Below are 20,725 nucleotides of genomic sequence, written 5' to 3'. Positions count from 1 at the left end.
GGTGGCAACGCATCCACAACATGGCTCTTTCCCTATTTCCTTTCCTCTGCGATCACTTATCCTGGAGCTTGCCACCTCCCCTTAGTCATCTGCTCCGAGTCCTCAGAGTTCCACAGGCCTTGCTTCAGACACCACCTGGGGCTCATTTCCATCCCACTACAGGCAAACAGACAAATGTGAAGTGGCAAGGCGTCCAGCTGACTAAGGCCTCAATGGCTTAAAGCAGGCAGGAGGGATTCCTGGCCTTGGGCTAATTTTCTGAAAATTAAGTGCTCTTGACCACCAAGCACTTCAGGATCTACAGCCATCTCTGGCAATAAGATATTCTAGCAATTCGAGGGAAAGATTGCTTTTACTCTTGTTCCCTCTCTGTGATCTCTTTATTTCTCACTGCTGCCACCTCATTCTGTTTAGTCATTGTACCAAATCCTGTATATCAAGCTAGGAGACATTAGGGTCAGTTTCTTTAGCACTAAAAGGTGAATAAAAACTCTGAGAAATGTTTCTGTGATAACACTTTACCCATCCATCTCTGCCAACTCTCTTCCTTCCTTTGTTTATGAGCTGAACACTAGGGCAGGGAGTGGTCAGTGGGTCCACCTGTAGGTCATCCCCAGTGCTGTGCTAAAGTATGCTTGCAAGAGGGGATTTTTCAATTTTCAGGAATTCTGCAAGCCAGTTGTTAATGACAGCCATTATTAAATATGAAATTATAAGATTACAATTAAATAAATAATATTAAAAATAAATGTAGTGGGCTTCCCTGGTGGCGCAGTGGTTGAGAGTCCACCTGCCGATGTAGGGGACACGGGTTCGTGCCCCAGTCTGGGAAGATGCCACATGCCGCGGAGCGGCTAGGCCCATGACCCATGGCTGCTGAGCCTGCACATCCGGAGCCTGTGCTCCACAACGGGAGATGCCACAACAGTGAGAGGCCCGCGTACCGCAAAAAAAATAAATAAATAAAAATAAATAAATAAATGTAGTAAGTACTCAAAATCCATCACTTCCTAATTATTTTGACCACATTTTATCTATGTTCTTGAAGTGACTTCTATCTGTTATACATGTATGGTGGAAACACTCTCTATCTAAGAATTTAGGGAATACCAAAGGGATGAACAACTGAAAAAGACAAATGAAATGGCTGATTTGTCTAGCGCTAAATGCAGGTAGGTCAGGTAACAATATAGTCCTGCTCCCATGGAGAAACCTGCATCAATGAAGTGCAGCTGTGAATCGTTACCTAACTCAGTGTTCATTGCTGTCATTTTGGTTGCTTGAAATCTGCCACGGTGGAACTATTTATACACAGGTATTGGTAAATACTATAAATTAGGGTTGCCTTTTTTTTTTTTGAGGGCTAGACATTTCCCAGCATATCACTGATCTACAATCTAGTTTGTACATGATATCCAGCATATATTTATAGAGTGTAAACTATGTGCAAGGATTTGAGCTTTGGGCTGGAATTATAGGATGAACAAAAGAAACAGTTTCTACCCTCCGGAACTAACATCTAGGATGGAAGGCAGACAATATAAACAAGCAAGAGAGCGAGCAGAGACAAGCAAAACAAGTAAGCCAATAAACAATGCACCAACAAACAAGTGAAAGGTAAACCCCAAGTTACCAACTGTGATAAGGGCTATGAAGGAGCTAATCAGGGTCAGGACATCGGACACAACTGTGGAGGCTGTTTGAAAAGTTGGTCAGAGTAGGTTTCACAGAGATGGGGACATTTCAGGTGAGAACACATATATATGGAATATAAAAGAAAAAAACATGGTCATGAAGAACCTAGGGGCAAGATGGGGATAAAGACACAGACCTCCTAGAGAATGGACTTGAGGATACGGGGAGGGGGAAGGGTAAGCTGGGACAAAGTGAGAGAGTGGCATGGACATATATATATACACTACCAAATGTAAAATAGATAGCTAGTGGGAAGCAGCCACATAGCACAGTGAGATCAGCTCGGTGCTTTGTGACCACCTAGAGGGGTGGGATAGGGAGGGTGGGAGGGAGATGCAAGAGGGCGAGGATATGGGGATATATGTATATGTATAACTGATTCACTTTGCTATAAAGCAGAAACTAACACACCATTGTAAAGCAATTATACTCCAATAAAGATGTTAAAAAAAAGATGCAGATGTAAAATAAGCATATGAAAAATAATAATAAAAAAATATATTTTTTAAATTAAGGGGAAAAAGTTCATGTCAACTGATAAAGGTGAACAAAGATGAAAAAAAAAAAAAAAAGAATGAGTCAGCCCTACAAAGAGCCTGCTTGGGGACTGCTTGTGGGAGGTTAGTGAAAAAGGTAATTGCAAAATTTTTGGTTTGAGCAACTGAGTAGATGGTGGTAGCAATTTCTGCATCGAAATAAGTGCCCAAATTAAAAGACACTGCTGTACACACAATTTGCTACTTATATAATAGCATGCCCTCATAAAAAAATAAAAGGAGGGAACTGATTCCAGTCTCCCCTGCCAGCCCCTTCCTAATCAATCCTGCTCTATTCCCCACATCTATGGAACAGCTGATGTCAGGAACAGGTTGGAGCACTGAAGAGCAGCAGAGGCTCACCCATGGAATCCCTTGACCACCAGATACAGGATGCCCTTCTAGGCTATTCCCCCCGATATCTATAAACACCACATGCTCCCTAGAAATGTACGCCATGAACGGAACACACGTGCCCCATCTTCAATCACACTGAACAAATAAACCAGAAATGATGTTTACAAAATCTGTCAATCTAAAAGACTCCTACCTAATATTCATTCTGCATCTAAATCTGAGTACAGCTGGGTTTCTGAGACTTCATGTTACATGGCTGCAGGTTTCTCTGTGGGAGCAGGACTGTTTAATTACCTGTCGCAGCTGCATTTTGCAACTAAACAAATCAACCATTTCATCTGTCTCTTTCGGTTTTCCACCCTTTCAGAATTCTGAGAGCGGAAAGGGCTAAAATGACAGGAGTGGGTGCAACAGACAGATGATTGATGCCTTCACACACAGAGCACGTTATGCTTTTTGATGCTTATTCAATGTGCTTTGCAAGGGGGTCCTATTTAAATCTACAAAGTTAATGAGAAGCAGGATTTTCATGATCCTGATGTGACAAGTAAAGAATACAAGGAAATATATCCAAGGAAAGTGTGACCACTGTGTGATTTACTATCAGCACTAAAATGATGAAGATCAAATGAGATCAAGAAAGCTAGAGGAGGACTTCCCTGGCAGCGCAGTGGTTAAAAATCTGCCTGCCAGGGCTTCCCTGGTGGCGCAGTGGTTGAGAGTCCGCCTGCTGATGCAGGGGACACGGGTTCGTGACCCGGTCCGGGAGGATCCCACATGCCGCGGAGCGGCTGGGCCTGTGAGCCATAGCCGCTGAGCCTGTGCGTCCAGAGCCTGTGCTCCGCAACGGGAGAGACCACAACAGTGATGAAGCCTGCATACCGCAAAAAAAAAAAAAAAAAAAAATCTGCCTGCCAATGCAGGCGACACAAGTTCGAGCCCTGGTCCGGGAAGATCCCACATGCCGTGGAGCAACTAAGCCCGAGCGCCACAACTACTGAAGCCCACGCACCTAGAGCCTGTGCTCTGCAACAAGAGAGGGCACTGCAATGAGAAGCACGCACAGCGCAAGTAAGAGTAGCCCCCGTTCGCCACAACTAGAGATAGCCCGCGTGCAGCAATGAAGACTCAACGCAGCCAAAATAAATAAATTTATTCATTTATTTTTTTTAAAAAAGAAAGAAAGCTAGAGGCCTTGAACCTATGAGTGGAGAGACCTGTCAGGAAATAAGCTGCAGCTCATTCATTTCACTAGAAGCTCTACTTATAGGTCCCTCAAACAAGATATCAAAATGCTCAAGTAGGAATATAAATGATGTTGCTCCAGGGGGAAAAAAAACTTCCGGAGAGGAATAGCTATGTCAGTGGGATGGGGAAGGATGTTTCCAAAAAATTTAACAAAAAATAAAACACAACAGAAAGAACGCTATGACTGGTTCTTATAACACACACACACACACACTCTCTTTCTGTCAATGGAGATATTAAATAATCATTTATGTTTAAAGATTAGGTACAAAGAGTTACTAAATTTACCACAATTAAAAAACAAACTTTTCAAGAATGAGGCTACAACTTTTAAACTAATGGTGAAACACAGAATAATACCCTCAAAAGTTAGGTATGTTCATGCAGAGGTTATGCAAGACAATCAAACAATCTAGTAAAGCTTGATTTATATTAGTTTTTCTCACCCAACTAAAATTTTAATTCTGGGGAATTCCCTGGTGGTCCAGTGGTTAGGACTCCACGCTTTCACTGCTGAGGGCACAGGTCCAGTTCCTGGTCGGGGAACTAGATCCCACAGCCCTCAAGGCACATCCAAAAAAAATAAAAATAAAAAATAAAATTTTAATTCTGAATGTTTAAAAAACACACATTACACACTCCGTTGTACAGAAATATATTGAAGGATCTCTTCAGCTACCTAACACCAAGGTCAAGCATTAGTTGCCATTTTTTCATTTCAGATATCATTGATGTTACCTGTCTGGCCCATGTGATATTTGAGCTTTTTTTTTAATTAACATCTTTATTGGAGTATATTTGCTTTACAATGGTGTGTTAGTTCCTACTGTATAACAAAGTGAATCAGCTATACGCATACATATATCCCCATGTCTCCTCCCTCTTGCTTCTCCCTCCCACCCTCCCTATCGCACCCCTCTAGGTGGTCACAAATGACCCAGCTAAACTCCCTGTGCCATGCGGCTGCTTCCCACTAGCTATCTATTTTACATTTGAGAGTGTATATTATGTCCATGCCACTCTCTCACTTCGTCCCAGCTTACCCTTCCCCCTTCCTGTGTCCTCAAGTCCATTCTCTAAGGTCTGCATCTTTATTCCTGTCCTACCCCTAGGTTCCTCAGAACATTTTTTTTTTTAGATTCCATACATATGTGTTAGCATACGGTATTTGTTCTTCTCTTTCTGACTTACTTCACTCTGTATGACAGTCTCTAGGTCCATCCACCTCACTATAAATAATTCAATTTCATTTCTTTTTATGGCTAGTATTCCATTCTATATATCTTGCCACATCTTTTTATCCATTCATCTGTTGATGGACACCTAGGTTGCTTCCATGTCCTGGCTAATGTAAATAGTGCTGCAATGAACACTGTGTTACGTGACTCTTTTTGAATTATGGTTTTCTCAGAGTATATGCCCAGTAGTGGGAATGCTGGGTCATACAGTAGTTCTACTTTTGGTTTCTTAACGAACCTCCATACTGTTCTCCACAGTGACTGTAGCAATTTACATTCCCACCAACAGTGCAAGAGGATTCCCTTTTCTCCACACCCTCTCCAGCATTTACTGTCTGTATATTTCTTGATGATAGCCATTCTGACTGGTGTGAGGTGATACCGCATTCTTTTTTTAAATTTATTTTATTTATTTTATTTATTCATTTTTTGCTGCATTGGGTCTTCACTGATGCACGTAGGCTTTCTCTAGTTGCAGTGAGCAGGGGTTACTCTTCGTTGCGGTACATGAGCTTCTCACTGCTGTGGCTTCCCTTGTTGCAGATCACAGGTTCTAGGTGCGCAGGCTTCAGTAGTTGTGGCATGTCAGCTCAGTAGTTGTGGCTCGCAGGCTCTAGAGCACAGGCTCAGTAGTTGTGGTGCACAGGCTTAGTTGCTCCGAGGCATGTGGGATCTTCCCAGACCAGGGCTCGAACCTGTTTCCCCTGCATTGGCAGGCAGATTCTTAACCACTGCTCCACCAAGGAAGCCCGAGGTGATACCTCATTGTAGTTTTGATTTGCATTTCTCTAATGATTAGTGATGTTGAGCATCCTTTCATGTGTTTGTTGACAATCTGTATATCTTCTTTGGAGAAATGTCTATTTAGGTCTTCTGCCCATTTTTGGATTGGGTTGTTTGTTTCTTTGATATTGAGCTGCATGAGTTGCTTGTATATTTTAGAGACTAACCCTTTGTCAGTGGCTATGTTTGCAAATATTTTCTCTCATTCTGAGGGCTGTCTTTTCATCTTGTTTATGGTTTACTTTGCTATGCAAAAGCTTTTAAGTTTCATTAGGTCCCATTTGTTTATTTTTGTTTTCACTTCCACTTCTCTAGGAGGTGGGTCAAAAAGGATCTTGCTGTGATTTATGTCATAGAGTGTTCTGCCTATGTTTTCCTCGAAGTGTTTTATAGTGTCTGGCCTTACATTTAGGTCTTTAATCCATTTTGAATTTACTTTTGTGTATGGTGTTAAGGAGTGTTCTAATTTCATTCTTTTACATGTAGCTGTCCAGTTTTCTCAGCATCACTTATTGAAGAGGCTGGCTTTTCTCCATTGTATAGTCTTGCCTCCTTTATCAAAGATTAGGTAACCGTAGGTGCGTGGGTTTATCTCCGGGCTTTCTATCCTGTTCCATTGATCTAAAGTTCTGTTTTTGTGCCAGTACCATACTGCCTTGATTACTGTAGCTTTGTAGTATAGTCCAAAGACAGGGAGCCTGATTCCTCCAGCTCCATTTTCCTTTCTCAAGTTGCTTTGGCTATTCGGGGTCTTTTGGGTCTGCCTCCATACAAACTGGGCAAGTTTTTGTTCTAGTTCTGCAAAAAATGCCACTGGTAGTTTGATAGGGATTTCACTGAATCTGTAGATTGCTTTGGGTAGTATAGTCATTTTCACAATGTTGATTCTTCCAATCCAAGAGCATGGTATATCACTCCACCTGTTTGTATCATCTTTAATTCTTTCATCAGTGTCTTATAGTTTTCTGCATACAGGTCTTTTGTCTCCTTTGATAGGTTTATTCCCAGGTATTTTATTCCTTTTGTTGCAATGGTAAATGGGAGTGTTTCCTTAATTTCTTTTTCAGATTTTTCATCATTAGTGTATAGGAATGCAAGAGATTTCTGTGCATTAATTTTGTATCCTGCTACTTTACCAATTCATTGATTAGCTCAAGTAGTTTTCTGGTAGCATCTTTAGGATTCTCTATGTATAGTATCATGTCATCTGCAAAAAGTGACAGTTTTACTTCTTCTTTCCCAGTTTGCATTCCTTTTATTTCTTTTCTTCTCTGATTGCTCTGGATAAAACTTCCAAATCTATCTTGCATAACAGTGGTGAGAGTGGGCAATCTTGTCTTGTTCCTGATCTTACTGGAAATGGTTTCAGTTTTTCACCATTGAGAATGATGTTGGCTGTGGGTTTCTCATATATGGGCTTTATTATGTTGAGGTAAGTTCCCTCTATGCCTACTTTCTAGAGGGTTTTTATCATACATGGGTGTTTAATTTTATCAAAAGCTTTTTCTGCATCTACTGAGATGATCATATGGTTTTTATCCTTCAATTTGTTAATATGGTGTATCACATTGTTTGATTTGCATATATGGAAGAATCCTTGCATTCCTGGGATAAACCCCACTTGATCATGGTGTATGATCCTTTTAATGTGCTGCTGGATTCTGTTTGCTAGTATTTTGTTGAAGATTTTTGCATCTATGTTCATCAGTGATACTGGCTTATAGTTTTCTTGTTTTGTGACATCTTTGTCTGGTTTTGGTATCAGGGTGATGATGGCCTCGTAGGCTGAGTTTGGGAGTGCTCCTCCCTCTGCTATATTTTGGAAGAGTTTGAGAAGGATAGGTGTTAGCTCTTCTCTAAACGTTTGATAGAATTCACCTGTGAAGCCATCTGGTCCTGGGCTTTTGTTTGTTGCAAGATTTTTAATCCCAGTTTCAATTTCAGTGCTTGTGACTGGTCTGTTTATATTTTCTATTTCTTCCTGGTTCAGCCTCAGAAGGTTGTACTTTCCTAAGAATTTGTCCATTTCTTCCTGGTTGTCCAATAAGCATATAGTTGCTTGTAGTAATGGCTCATGATCCTTTGTATTTCTGCAGTGTCACATGTTACTTCTCCTTTTTCAGTTCTAATTCTATTGATTTGAGTCTTCTCCCTTTTTTTCTTGATGAGTCTGGTCTTCTCAAAGAACCAGCTTTTAGTTTTATTGATCTTTGCTATGGTTCCCTTCATTTCTTTTTCATTTATTTCTGATCTGATCTTTATGATTTCTTCTGCTAACTTTGGGATTCTTTGTTCTTCTTTCTCAAATTGCTTTAGGTGTAAGGTTAGGTTGTTTATTTGAGATGTTTCTTGTTTCTTGAGGTAGGATTGTATTGCTATAAACTTCTCTCTTAGAACTGCTTTTGCTCCATCCCATAGGTTTTGGGTGGTCGTGTTTTCATTGTCATTTGTTTCTAGGTATTCTTTGATTTCCTCCTTGATTTCTTCAGTGATCTCTTGGTTATTAGTGCATTATTTAACCTCCATGTGTTTGTATTTTTTACAGTGTTTTTCCTGTAATTGATATCTAGTCTCATAGCATTGTGGTTGGAAAAGATACTTGATATGATTTCAATTTTCTTAAATTTACCAAGGCTTGATTTGTGACCCAAGATATGATCTATCCTAGAGAATGTTCCATGAGCACTTGAGAAGACAGTGTATTCTGTTGTTTTTGGATGGAATGTCCTGTAAATATCACTTAAGTCCATCTTGTTTAATGTATCATTTAAATCTTTTGTTTCCTTATTTATTTTCATTTTGGATGATATGTCTGTTGGTGAAAGTGGGGTGTTAACGTCCCCTACTATGACTGTGTTACTGTTGATTTCCCCTTTTACGGCTGTTAGCATTTGCCTTATGTATTGAGGTGCTCATGTGTTGGGTGCATAAATATTTACAATTGTTATATCTTCTTCTTGGATTGATCCCTTAATCATTATGTAATGTCCTTCTTTGTCTCTTCTAATTGTCTTTATTTTAAAGTCTATTTTGTCTGATATGAGAATTACTGCTCCAGCTTACTTTTGATTTCCATTTGCATGGAATATCTTTTTCCATCCCCTCACTTTCAGTCTGTATGTGTCCCTAGGTCTGAAGTGGGTCTCCTGTGGACAGCATATATATGGGTCTTATTTTTGTATCCATTCAGTCAGTCTATGTCTTTTGGTTGGAGCATTTAATCCATTTACACTTAAGGTAGTTATCAATATGTATCTTCCTATTACCATTTTCTTAATTGTTTTGTGTGTGTTTTCCCTTCTCTTGTGAAGTTCCTTTAGCATTTGTTGTAAAGCTGGTTTGGTGGTGATGAATTCTCTTAGCTTTTGCTTGTCTGTAAAGGTTTTAATTTCTCTGTCGAATATGAATGAGACCCTTGCTGGGTAGAGTTATCTTGGTTGTAGGTTTTTCCCTTTCATCACTTTAAATATGTCCTGACACTCCCTTCTGGCTTGCAGAGTTTCTGCTGAAAGATCAGTTGTTAACCTTATGGGGATTCCCTTGTATGTTATTTGTTGCTTTTCCCTTGCTGCTTTTAATATTTTTTCTTTGTATTTAAATTTTGATAGTTTGATTAATATGTGTCTTGGCATGTTTCCCCTTGGATTTATCCTGTATGGGACTCTCTGAGCTTCCTGGACTTGATTGACTATTTCCTCTCCCATATTAGGGGAGTTTTCAACTATAATCTCTTCAAATATTTTCTCAGTCCCTTTTTTTTCTCTTCTTCTTCTGGGACTCCTATAGTTCGAATGTGGGTGCTTTTGATGTTGTCCCAGAGTTCTCTAAGACGGTTCTCAATTCTTTTCATTTTTTTTTCTTTATTCTACTATGCAGTAATTATTTCCACTATTTTATCTTCCAGGTCACTTACCCATTCTTCTGCCTCAGTTATTCTGCTATTGATTCCTTCTAGAGAATTTTTAATTTCATTATTGTGTTGTTCATCATTGTTTGTTTGCTCTTTAGTTCTTCTAGGTCCTTGTTAAACATTTCTTGTATTTTCTCCATTCTATTTCCAAGATTTTGGATCATCTTTACTATCATTACTCTGAATTCTTTTTCAGGTAGACTGCCTATTTCCTCTCCATTTGTTTGGTCTGGTGGGTTTTTACCTTGCTCCTTCATCTGCTGTGTGTTTCTCTGTCTTCTCATTTTGCTTGACTTACTGTATCTGGGGTCTCCTTTTCACAGGCTGCAGATTCATAGTTCCTATTGTTTTTGGTGTCTGCCCCCAGTGGGTAAGGTTGGTTCAGTGGGTTGTGTAGGCTTCCTGGTGGAGGGGACTGGTGCCTGTGTTCTGGACGAGCCTGGATCTTGTCTTTCTGGTGGGCAGAACTGCGGCTGGTGGTGTGTTTTGAAGTGTCTGTGAACTTATTATGATTTTAGGCAGCCTCTCTGCTAGTGGGTGGGGTTGTGTTCCTGTCTTGCTCGTTGTTTGGCATAGGGTGTCCAGCACTGTGGTTTGCTGGTCATTAAGAGGAGCTGGGTCTTAGCATTGAGATGGAGATCTCTGGGAGAGGTTTCACCATTTGATATTACATGAGGCTGGGAGGTCTCTGGTGGGGCAATGTCCTGAATTCAGCTCTCCCACCTCAGAGGCTCAGGCCTGACACCCGGCTGGAGCACCAAGACCCTGTCAGCCACACAGCATGGGAGATGTTCACAAATTCTTGGAGTCAACCTGAGAATGAGGAGAAAAGGAATGGAGATAGCTGGGTAGGGTAACAACAGTCCTTTAAGAGACGCTGACGCAAGCCTCTAGCATCATCACAGAAGTATAGCACTGCAAGGATTACTGAAGCAGAGGCACTTTACAAACCTGTTGAATTATCCTCAGGTTTCTCTGAGTACAGCATTTTCATTTTCTCATTTTCCCATTAAAATTCTATCCTCTTCCTTCACAAAGGTGGGCATTATCTCCAACAAATGAAAAATAATAACAACCTTTGAGATCACTTCAGGTCTCTTGTTTCTACACAGAAGCATCTTCAGGTATTGCTAAGGAAGCATCCTGGTATAGTCCTTTTCCGTGGGGCTCTGAGACAGTCTCCTTTGTATGATTCTCAATCTTTGACAGGTTGCTGATGAAAGAGCCTTCAGGCAGAAATCAGAATAAACTACCTTAAAGTTCAAGACATCGCACCCCTGCACAGCCTTTGGGCCAGAGCTCTATTCCCCAACCTGGCCAGGCCTCTGGAGCTAGGCACCACTTCACTGTGACTCTGAGCAGTGAAGGTAGGGGGATTGGTGTCACATTGAGGAGGTTTGGGGTTTGCTTGATAGGTGACATGAGCCACACTCGTCACAGAGAACTCTGAGATCCCAGGATGTGGGCAGCGATGGCAGCCCTGACTTTCTCTTTCCAGGATTCCCCTGCCGGCTCCCTGAGAGCTCCTGAGATCCCTACTTGAGCTTTTGACACCTAACCTAACACTTTGCACTTATGACTCTTTCTCTACCTTTGCTCATTGTATTTCCTCCACCTGGAATATCCACTGTTCTTATTTCTCCAATAAGAGTATATAGTTCATCCTCCCAATAAGCCTCCTTCATCTGTCTTGAGGAAGGAACCCCTCCCTCCTTGAATACAGTTGACCATTTATAATTCAGGGTTAGAGGTACTGACCCTCCACAGTCAAAAATCTGGGTATAACTTATAGTCAGCCCTCCATATCTGAGGTTCCTCCGTATCTGAGGATGGTGTAGTACTGTAGTATTTACTACTGAAAAAAATCTGTGTATAAGTACACCCATGCAGTCCAAACCCATGTTGTTCAAGGGTCAACTGTACATATAAGGCATGTTAGCAATACCAGAACAGTAAGTCTCAATGAAGCGAGGCAAGGAAGGAATCACAGTTTCCTTTAGAGACCTCACCCCAAACCTACAAAATCAGAATATTAGTCAGGAGGAACAAAATAGGGCATGTGTATTTTGAAAAGGCTCCTCTGATATTTCTGAAAAGCCATCTGCCCTAGTGGATAACCACTGTCACTACAGTTATTTGATTCTGTAGCTTATGTTCTCCACTCAAAAGAGAGACCAGAAAAGTACAAAATTACACACTGAAGAATTGGTGACTGTGGTTGGTTGCCACTGGGGAGGAGAACAAAGGGACTGGGGTGGGAGGGAAACTTATTTTTTGCAGTACTTCCTTCTGTAACTTTTAAATTTTGTGTCTTGTCCATATGTTATCTATTCAAAAGGAAAAACATAAAGAATGGCACAGACTTAAGAGTCAGATAACCCTGATTTGCTTCCTAAATTTTGTCACTTACTAGCTGTGTATGATCTTGGGCAAGTCACTTTACCTACCTGACACTCAGTTTTCACATATTAAAAATGGAGAGTTGGAAATAGCTGCTGACCAATAGGGTTATTGTGGGAAATAAAGGAGGAAATGTCTTTAACGCAAAGCACTGACCCTGGTCGCTGAGTGGGGGCCCAGTACATCTCACTGCCTTCACAATTCTACTTGCTGAAACAGAGTGAGAGACGAACTCACATCTTAATGCCCTTTGGCTCAGATAATGTAATTCAGGAAGGAAATAAAGTGAAATTTGTCAGTCTGTTTTGTCAAAACCAGAGAACAGGGCCTGGTCTTTTATTTCCCACACCACAGATCTTACTAATGCTCACTTCATATTACAGTTGATGGCCAGCAGAAAGGTCACTGGCATGAGCATAATGCTTCTCCCTCATAGTGCTGTGATTATCTTAATAGTAAACACTTGCCAAGAAAGCCACCCCTAAAAGTGCAAGTCTCCCCAGATGTGGGAAAACTTGTGTCACAATTAACAGCCTCCTAGAAGCAGTGCAGCTAATGTTCAAACCACTGTAAATTGCTTTCACCTCTCTCTTTCCGTACAACTCCATCCACCTCAAAAGAAAATCTTGTCTATTAACACTGGCTTGTCATATAGGAAGATGCTTCTTGAATCAGTATCCCTTCAAGAGAAGTGGCTATGAGGTGGGAACCGGAGTGACCAACTAAAGACAGTTAAACCCTTAGAAACACCAGCTATAGCTGTGAAACATGATTTTCCTAATCAGAAAGCTGTCGGGACAGAGGAAAAACCTACAGCCTTGGGACTTCCCTGGTGGTGCAGTGGTTAAGACTCCACGCTCCCAATGCTGGGGGCCCGGGTTCGATCCCTGGTCAGGGAACTAGATCCCACATGCATGCCGCAACTAAGGAGCCCAGAAGCTGCAACTAAGACCTGACACAACCAAATAGATAAATATTTTAAGGCAAACAAACAAACAAAAACCTTACAGCCTTGACCTCAGAGCGTAACACTATCCTGCTTAGAACCTTCCACCAGTATTACCTGGCACTGAGAATAAAACCCAGGCTTACCAGCATGGATCTCGAGGCCCTGTAAGCACCTGGTCTTCCTCACCTAACAACATCCTACTCTTCATTTAGTTTGACTGAGACACTCTGAACAAACAACTTCCATTCCTCCCACAGGACAGCTCTTTTCCACCTGTACCTGCCGTTCACCACATTCTTATCCTTCAAGCCTGAACTCGGAAAGGCTTTCCCCAGCTCTCTCTCTAAGGTGCCCCCCGGTTATATTCTCATCACCCTGTTTATGCTTCTTGAATCATCATCACTTCTTACAAGCACTCCTTTGCATCACTTCTTACAGTTTATAACTATCTTCTCAGGTTATTTTTTACTTGTTTATTATCATGCCCTGACCGAAGCCCAGAACCCAGACTCTAGGAGAGCAAGGACCTTTTCTATTTTGCTTTCCACAGTTGGTAGTGCAGTGACTGGCATAGAGTAGGAGCTCTGTAAATATTTCAGGAAGGAAAGAAAGCTCTCTAAGCTGCAAGCTGCCTCTGCTACTATCCCGTTGTGTAATTTAAGGTGATTCATTCGACCTATGCAAACTTTAGCATCCTCACGTGTGAAATGGGTTTGGACAGGCCGGTCTTCTTTACATATTGTAGGGAGAAATTAGAAGCTACTGAATTAAGAACTAAACTTCCAATTTTAAGAGGATTTTTAAAAGTTATAGTTCATCAAAATAATCAATCTGTGCAGTCCAGTGGTTAGGACTCGGCACTTTCACTGCCATGACCCGGGTTCAATCCCTGGTTGGGGAACTAAGATCCCACAAGCTGCACAGCATGGCTCAAAAAAAAAAAAAAAATCAATCTGTGGACATTTGTAATTAAGAAATCAATGTACAAAAGAGTAAATATGTGTGATAATTTTACACAGAAAAAACATACATCCCTTCTCTGACATGTATGTTACACAAAAGAATGGGTATACCAACTACAGATATGTAAACATATACAGGCAACAACTAAATATGAAAAGAGAATAGTGCAATTACGGCTGACTCTTCTAGTGCAAAAAATAAAAAAAACTTTTTGCTACAACAAAGTTTCAATTAAATGTTTTAAAATAGCTTTTTTTTTTTTTTTAAAGGAGCCTTTAGAAGGTCAGAGACTAAAAGTACTAGAAGTATACAACTGGGAAACAAAACCACCATTTATCAAACGGTTCTTACGTGTTGGCATTGAGCTATATTAATTAGGGCATGTATTAAATATATTTATATTTAACCTTCTACAACATAGGTATTATTGTTCCTATTATGTAGAAGAAAAATTAAGCTGCTTATTTCACCTCCTAAAGTATTTCCTCAAATGTTACCTTCTTAAGGAGGCTTTTCCTGGTCAATCTATCTAAAATTGCAAACCCACACTCTCTCCTGAATTCCTTATCCATCTTCCCTGCATGGCACACATCATCTATACTACAGAAATTATTATTTATTTTGTATCTCCCCCTACTAAAATGTAAGTTCTACAGGACAGCGATTTTTTCTGTTCTCTTCTGAAACCCCAGCACCCAGCAGAGGACTTGGCACTTAGTAGATATCAATAAATAATTGATGAATGAATGAACAGTTGAATGTACTGGTGAGGTGGTTCTGAAAGTCTGTTTGACTCGAAGACTTTCCACATCATTACACCAGAGTAACTGAGTACAAGTAGACATAATTCATAGAAGCTGAACAGGAAGAAGATAAAGTTAGACTGGTGGCCAGGAACTAGGGATGAAGGTGAAAGAGACCATGTTCTGCCTGGAGAAAGACAATGACATTCTTTAAGATGTACCAAGTGTGGTTATGATCCTTTTTTCTTATTATAGAATATGATGATACAGGGTCTTATGGCTTTGAACATGTAAGGACAACTAAAGCTGAACTGCACGATGAACTGAGCCTGAGCAAGGGCATGTTTTCCTCCAAGGACGTCTCTGGAGTTCTAACGGGCAAGGAGGCTAAAAGTTCCTCAGGAAACCTCTGAAGAGCTAAGCAAAGATTTCTACAGTCCCAAAGTACTAAGGGAGAATTGGAGTTCAGGTCCCACCAGGGAGAAGGGATTGGTAAACACTGCAGACTCACTGGAATACCTGGAAGGCCATGTGTTAGGAGCAAAGGCAACAAGAGAGTCTGAAACTTACCCGAAAGGTGCCTCTGCCTCACCTCAGAGATGATCACCCACCTGTACCCCCCCACACACACACACACAGTATCTCCTTATTAGAAGAAACAGTGACTCTTCTGGATGGAGATGACATCACCTGAAGCCTTTTGTAGCTGGCGTACATAATATCGAACATTCAGTTAAATTATGACATGACAAGATATACAACCAAATAACTATAACAAGAGAAAAACATCAAACCATAGAAACACATCTAAAGTTGATCCACATATTGGAATTAATTATTTTAAGTCCTTATAAGCTATGATTAATATGTTCAAGAAATAGAGAAAAAGATGGCAACTACAGATTTCTTAAAATTGAGAATTCCTCCAAAAGAATTATGATCTAAAAAGGGATAAAATAAATTCTAGAATAGAAAAATATAACAACCAAAATTAAGGACTCAATAGATGGGCAGATTAGGCACAGGAAATTCAGTAAAGTGGAAGACTGGTAAACAGAAAATATCTACTATCTAAGAGTTTAGTGTAAATTAAAGAACAATTTTCAGGAAAGGCATCATTGATTTTCATGAATGATAGTAAAAATATTAACAATATCCTATGTGGTTGCAACTATTCTAAGCACATTAAATTTAATTCCTATACAACCCATGAGATAGGTACTAATCTATTAATATCTTCCTTTTACAGACAACAAAACTGAAACATAGAGTCTAGATAATTTTACAAGCTAGTAAATGGATAAGCCTGAATCTGAACCCAGGCAGTTTGACGCCAGAGTCCATGTCACCAGTAAACTATACTGCAGTAATTAATAACATGTGAAGTTTGATGAGGTATTTATATTTCTTACTCTTATTTTGAATTAAACTCCTCTCAACAAATTTAGATGGAATTAGTAATCAGTGACTAATCTAACCTAAATATGATATTGTAAATAATTTGAAATTAAGTACAAGCTGTGCATGTTCTTTCATATTGCACATCTGAGGAAAGCCTGGTCAGTTGGCCCATACAGCCCAGCAAGGAAGTGACTCCAAATGCAGGCTAGCTTACAAGGAAAGAAATACTCTCCACAGCATCGGCTGTGAAAATTCCAACCTAAAAATAACAGCACATGTAACATAAAATTTTAGAAGGAAAATATTCATCACAAATAGCCAAAGAAGGAAATGGTAGAACTATCTAAAGAGATGACTTCTTACAAAACCCACATGGGACACAGAAATCTCATTCTGAATACTGCATATGACAGCAGAGTTTAAGCTGAGCTCAGCTCATATACCTCAGGTGGGATTACAGTATAACTTTTGAAATTATTCAGACAAGAAAACCTTTCCTTTCTCATCATTTATTGAGAAAGCCACCTGGAAAGCTTCTCTAAGTTTCAATTACCCTGGCCTTTGATTATCCAGAGTGGGGACTATGAAATTAATTTGTAGTGAGAGGTCACTAAAAATGTTAGGAAAAACTGTAAAAGTTACCATCTGGCATTTTGCCATTAGAAATAAAGGTCTCAATACAAAATTTTTTAAGTCCAAGAAAAAGCATTGCCTATCTCAAAAGATAAGCCACTTTTTTGTTCTTAAACATCTGGACCGGGAAGGTTTTTTTTTTAAAGTCATGGTCTTGAATTTTAGGAAACATTTAAAAAGGACTTACAATATCTGAAAAGCTAACACACTCTGCACAAGGCCGCTCTGCATACTACCTTTAAGGTGGACAAAGCAGTCACACCAGGGATTTTGGCTTCTGGAAGTGGCCCACGTTCTTCCCAGGCATATCTAACCATCACGTTTCATAACAGTCAGAACCTACTACATTTCCAGAAAACCTCTAAAACTAAATTCTGAAAACTTTAGATCACAGCACTAATCTAGTTTCTTTGACAAGAACTTAGAGAAAGTTCTTCAAACAACAAAAAACTGGCAACAGTTTAAAAAATAGGGACTTCCCTGGTGGCACAGTGCTTAAGGATCCGCCTGCCAATGCAGGGGACACGGGTTGGGGCCCTGGTCTGGGAAGATACCACGTGCTTCAGAGCAACTAAGCCCATGCGCCACAACTACTGAGCCTGTTCTCTAGAGCCCACGAGCTACAACTACTGAGCTCAGGTGCCACAACTACTGAAGCCCGTGCGCCTAGAGCCTGTGCTCCGCAGCAAGAGATGCCACCGCGATCAGAAGCATGTGCAGCACAAGGAAGAGTAGCCCCCATTCACCGCAACTAGAGAAGCCCGCGCACAGCAGCAAAGACCCAACGCAGCCAAAAATAAATAAATAAATTTATAAAAAATAAAAATAAAAAATAATGCTTACCTTTGAATATTTCTGTAACTCAGCATCGTCTGCAATCTGTGTGTCCAAAGTTGCAATCTAAATTCACAAGAAAAAATATTTCCAATATTTGTAAAAGCATAACTTTATTTCTTCCTAGGCTTTCTGAAAAAATCTGTATAAAACCTATACATTAATAACTCCATCTAAACTCTTTTCCACGTTTCTGAAATCCATAACACATAATGTAAAATTTCAGAGAATATTTGCTTTTTTGTTGTTATTGTTCTCCACAGCAATCTTTTTTCATAAATTATGCAAAAGTTGAACTAGAAGGTGATGGGCAAATACATGTACTATTTTTAAAAATCCATAACCCCTAAAATTTTAATATAATCCTCCATTGTATTAAAGCCATAAAAATTTTATTCTTTTGACGAAACCAAGAGTATGGTCATTTCTACTTCTAAACCCAGGCCTTGAAACAAAGTTTTCAAGGTCAGAAAAAGCAGACAAGTTTGGAAAAACTGAAGCATCTGACTTTCTACAGCAAGCTCAAATCATTTCCCTAGGAGAAAGAGCTGGCAAGGACACAAACAAAAGACCTGGACTGGTGGAAGGATCGTGGAATACTGAAAGCTTTTAATCCTGGCCTAAAACTATTGTTCTGAGCTTCAATGGTGGACATCCACAGAAGTGAATTCCGTGCAAGCAAAACACTGCACTGATGATTTGCATCTGTAACTTGTTAATAGAATATGGTGCATCTGGAGGGAGGGGATAAGTTAAACAGTGGTCCAACTAAGGCATCTAAAAGTACTGCACTTCAGATAAGTAGATTCTGGAAGAAAATAAAGTAAGAAACACTGGAGCACATGCATGTATGTATGTACGTATATTTGCATGTATGCATTCATTCATCCGTCTTGCCTGGCTTCTCCTTTTGTCGCCTTGTCCCTCAGAACATGTTACAACTCTTAATGAATAAACTGTCACTTTAAATTTCCAACTTCAAATTCTGTCTCCTCTTTCTAGCCCCTCTGTTATGACCTCACCACATGATAAATAAAATTTGGAAATGTGGTTATAAAGAGGATAAATTTTTAAGCGAAAAGAGATCATCTCAAAACAGACCATTTGAAAATACTGGTACACCAAACTACTTTAAATGTCAACCACTCAGGATAGCAGAAAAGGTCACTTGCTAGGCGATAACCTAATGAAAAAACAGCTTTGAAATCTATGAAGTTAAGAAGCAGCAGTTCATGAGGACCGACATGCAAGTACAAAACAAGTAAGAAGAGGAAGTATGGACTGTTTTGACTCATCTTAATGACACTGGAAAATGCCTAACAATAGATAGTGGCTAGAAGAGAAAAAAAAAAAATCTCCAACCAGCCAACAAGTACTAATGACAAACATATGTAAGAAAACGTGAAAGACAAAAAGAAATTTAATAGAATACTTTATTACTAACACATTTAGTGAACACTGTAGAGGCTTTTCTAAGTGCAGCTTTCTGTTTTCATGTGGATTCATATGGGGAAATGTAATCAATCCCTTACTCAGTGAATCTAATAACAGGTGAAAGGAAGCCTAATGGACCACTGGCATATAAACTTATACCTAACCTAAATTACTTCCTGTTCTCCCAAATATATTTGATAATCATTCTTTCATTTTTCTCATAAAACTGTAAGATTCTTTGTGAAACACAGGACTAATATCCACAGCCCTTTCAGTGTATAATAAAACAAACAGATCATAAAAGCAATCATAAAAATGCCAGCAATTTTAAGCAGCTGATACAGGTTATAAATTTAAAGGCAAGTCCTTTCTCTCCTAACATTTTTCTGCCTATTGTTGACTTAAATTGTTTCCACATGAACTGAGTGTCTGCTAATTGTAACTGAAACTTATCTGCAGTCCTTAACTGTCCTTGCAGCTTAAAATGAAAAAAAAAAAATCTATTAATTGATCCAGTACCGAAGAAACACAGGAGGAAAAAATAAAAGCCGGCCGGCTATTCTTTGACTCTCCCATTTCTTTCAATTGTAGCATTCAGAGCTACATTTCATTGACATGAGATGAGACATGAGTGTTTTTTATTAAAAGATTTTAACATACCATTACTTCATAATCAGGGCCCAGTAGGTTTTCCCATCTGGATTTCAGCTCATTTTCTAAAGAGACTGGGACTCCTTCTGGATTAAAAAAATAAATAAACAAAACATTGAAACTACTGTGAGCTAAACACACTAAACTACTAAATTCTTCCATAACAGCACAGCTTCAGTAAGTAAAAGGGAAATAAATAAAAAGGAAAGTGCATTAACTTAGGTCTATTAGGTAAAGTAAATCAGAGGTGACTTGTAAGACTAATGTAGAATGTAAAATTTTACATTTTACTAATGTAAACATGTAAAATGTAAATTTGGTCTGTGACCAAATTATGAAGGGGCTTTTGCTGTTAAGGAATATTTTAAAGGGAAGAGGAAATGATGAGTTATAAATGAAATTTGAATTATATAGTTTGTATACAAACATCCTGTGGCTTACAAGTAAAATGCATCTGGCTTTGGTTAATGCTATGTTAGGACAAACAAGGACTTAAGGTGAATGTTAATCACTTCAGAGTAGTACCCTCCACTCACCCATAGGAAAAGTAAAAACTGATCAAAATATCTTTACTATAAACAAGGCATGTCAACATGACCCAATCAAACGTTTCACTTGGGCAGATATAAAAGCTTTTCTGGTTTAATTCAACCAGTGAGTTGCATGAGCTTTAATATACAGGAAATTTTGTTTTACTTTGGTCTTTTGTGGCTACGTGGTTATCATATCTTTATAACTTTCTTACTTAAGGATAATATTGCCTTTTTTGCATGGGTCAGATGATTTTAAAGAGCGCAGACAGATTTTAAGTGTCCTGCCTGTCCTCCGTATGATCTTAGCCAAAAGCTCTGTGCAGTCTGTAGTCTGAATAATGCCTAATAGACAAAAATCAAAGTTCTAAAACCGTAATTTCAATTTAGATCCACAGTAGCAGCAGAAAATAAACAAAC

The 20,725-nt window shown here is 39.4% G+C and overlaps 1 protein-coding gene across 1 annotated transcript in view; it reads right to left on the bottom strand.

Annotated features, from left to right (window-relative positions):
- Nucleotides 1–20,725, bottom strand: part of PATJ (PATJ crumbs cell polarity complex component) — a gene marked incomplete at its 3' end in the record, with an annotated part of 366,093 nt that overhangs the window by 301,166 nt on the left and 44,202 nt on the right. Inside the window, exons 13-14 of the mRNA XM_079698741.1 lie at nucleotides 19,785–19,861; nucleotides 17,700–17,756 (exon numbers count right to left, since the gene is read on the bottom strand). Coding sequence (XP_079554867.1) covers nucleotides 17,700–17,756; nucleotides 19,785–19,861 — 134 coding nt within the window. The remainder of the gene's footprint in view (nucleotides 1–17,699; nucleotides 17,757–19,784; nucleotides 19,862–20,725) is intronic.

This window comes from Hyperoodon ampullatus, assembly GCF_949752795.1.
Source record: "Hyperoodon ampullatus genome assembly, chromosome: 2".
NCBI classification, from domain to species: domain Eukaryota; kingdom Metazoa; phylum Chordata; class Mammalia; order Artiodactyla; family Ziphiidae; genus Hyperoodon; species Hyperoodon ampullatus.
This window is presented reverse-complemented; position numbering and strand designations above follow the sequence as displayed.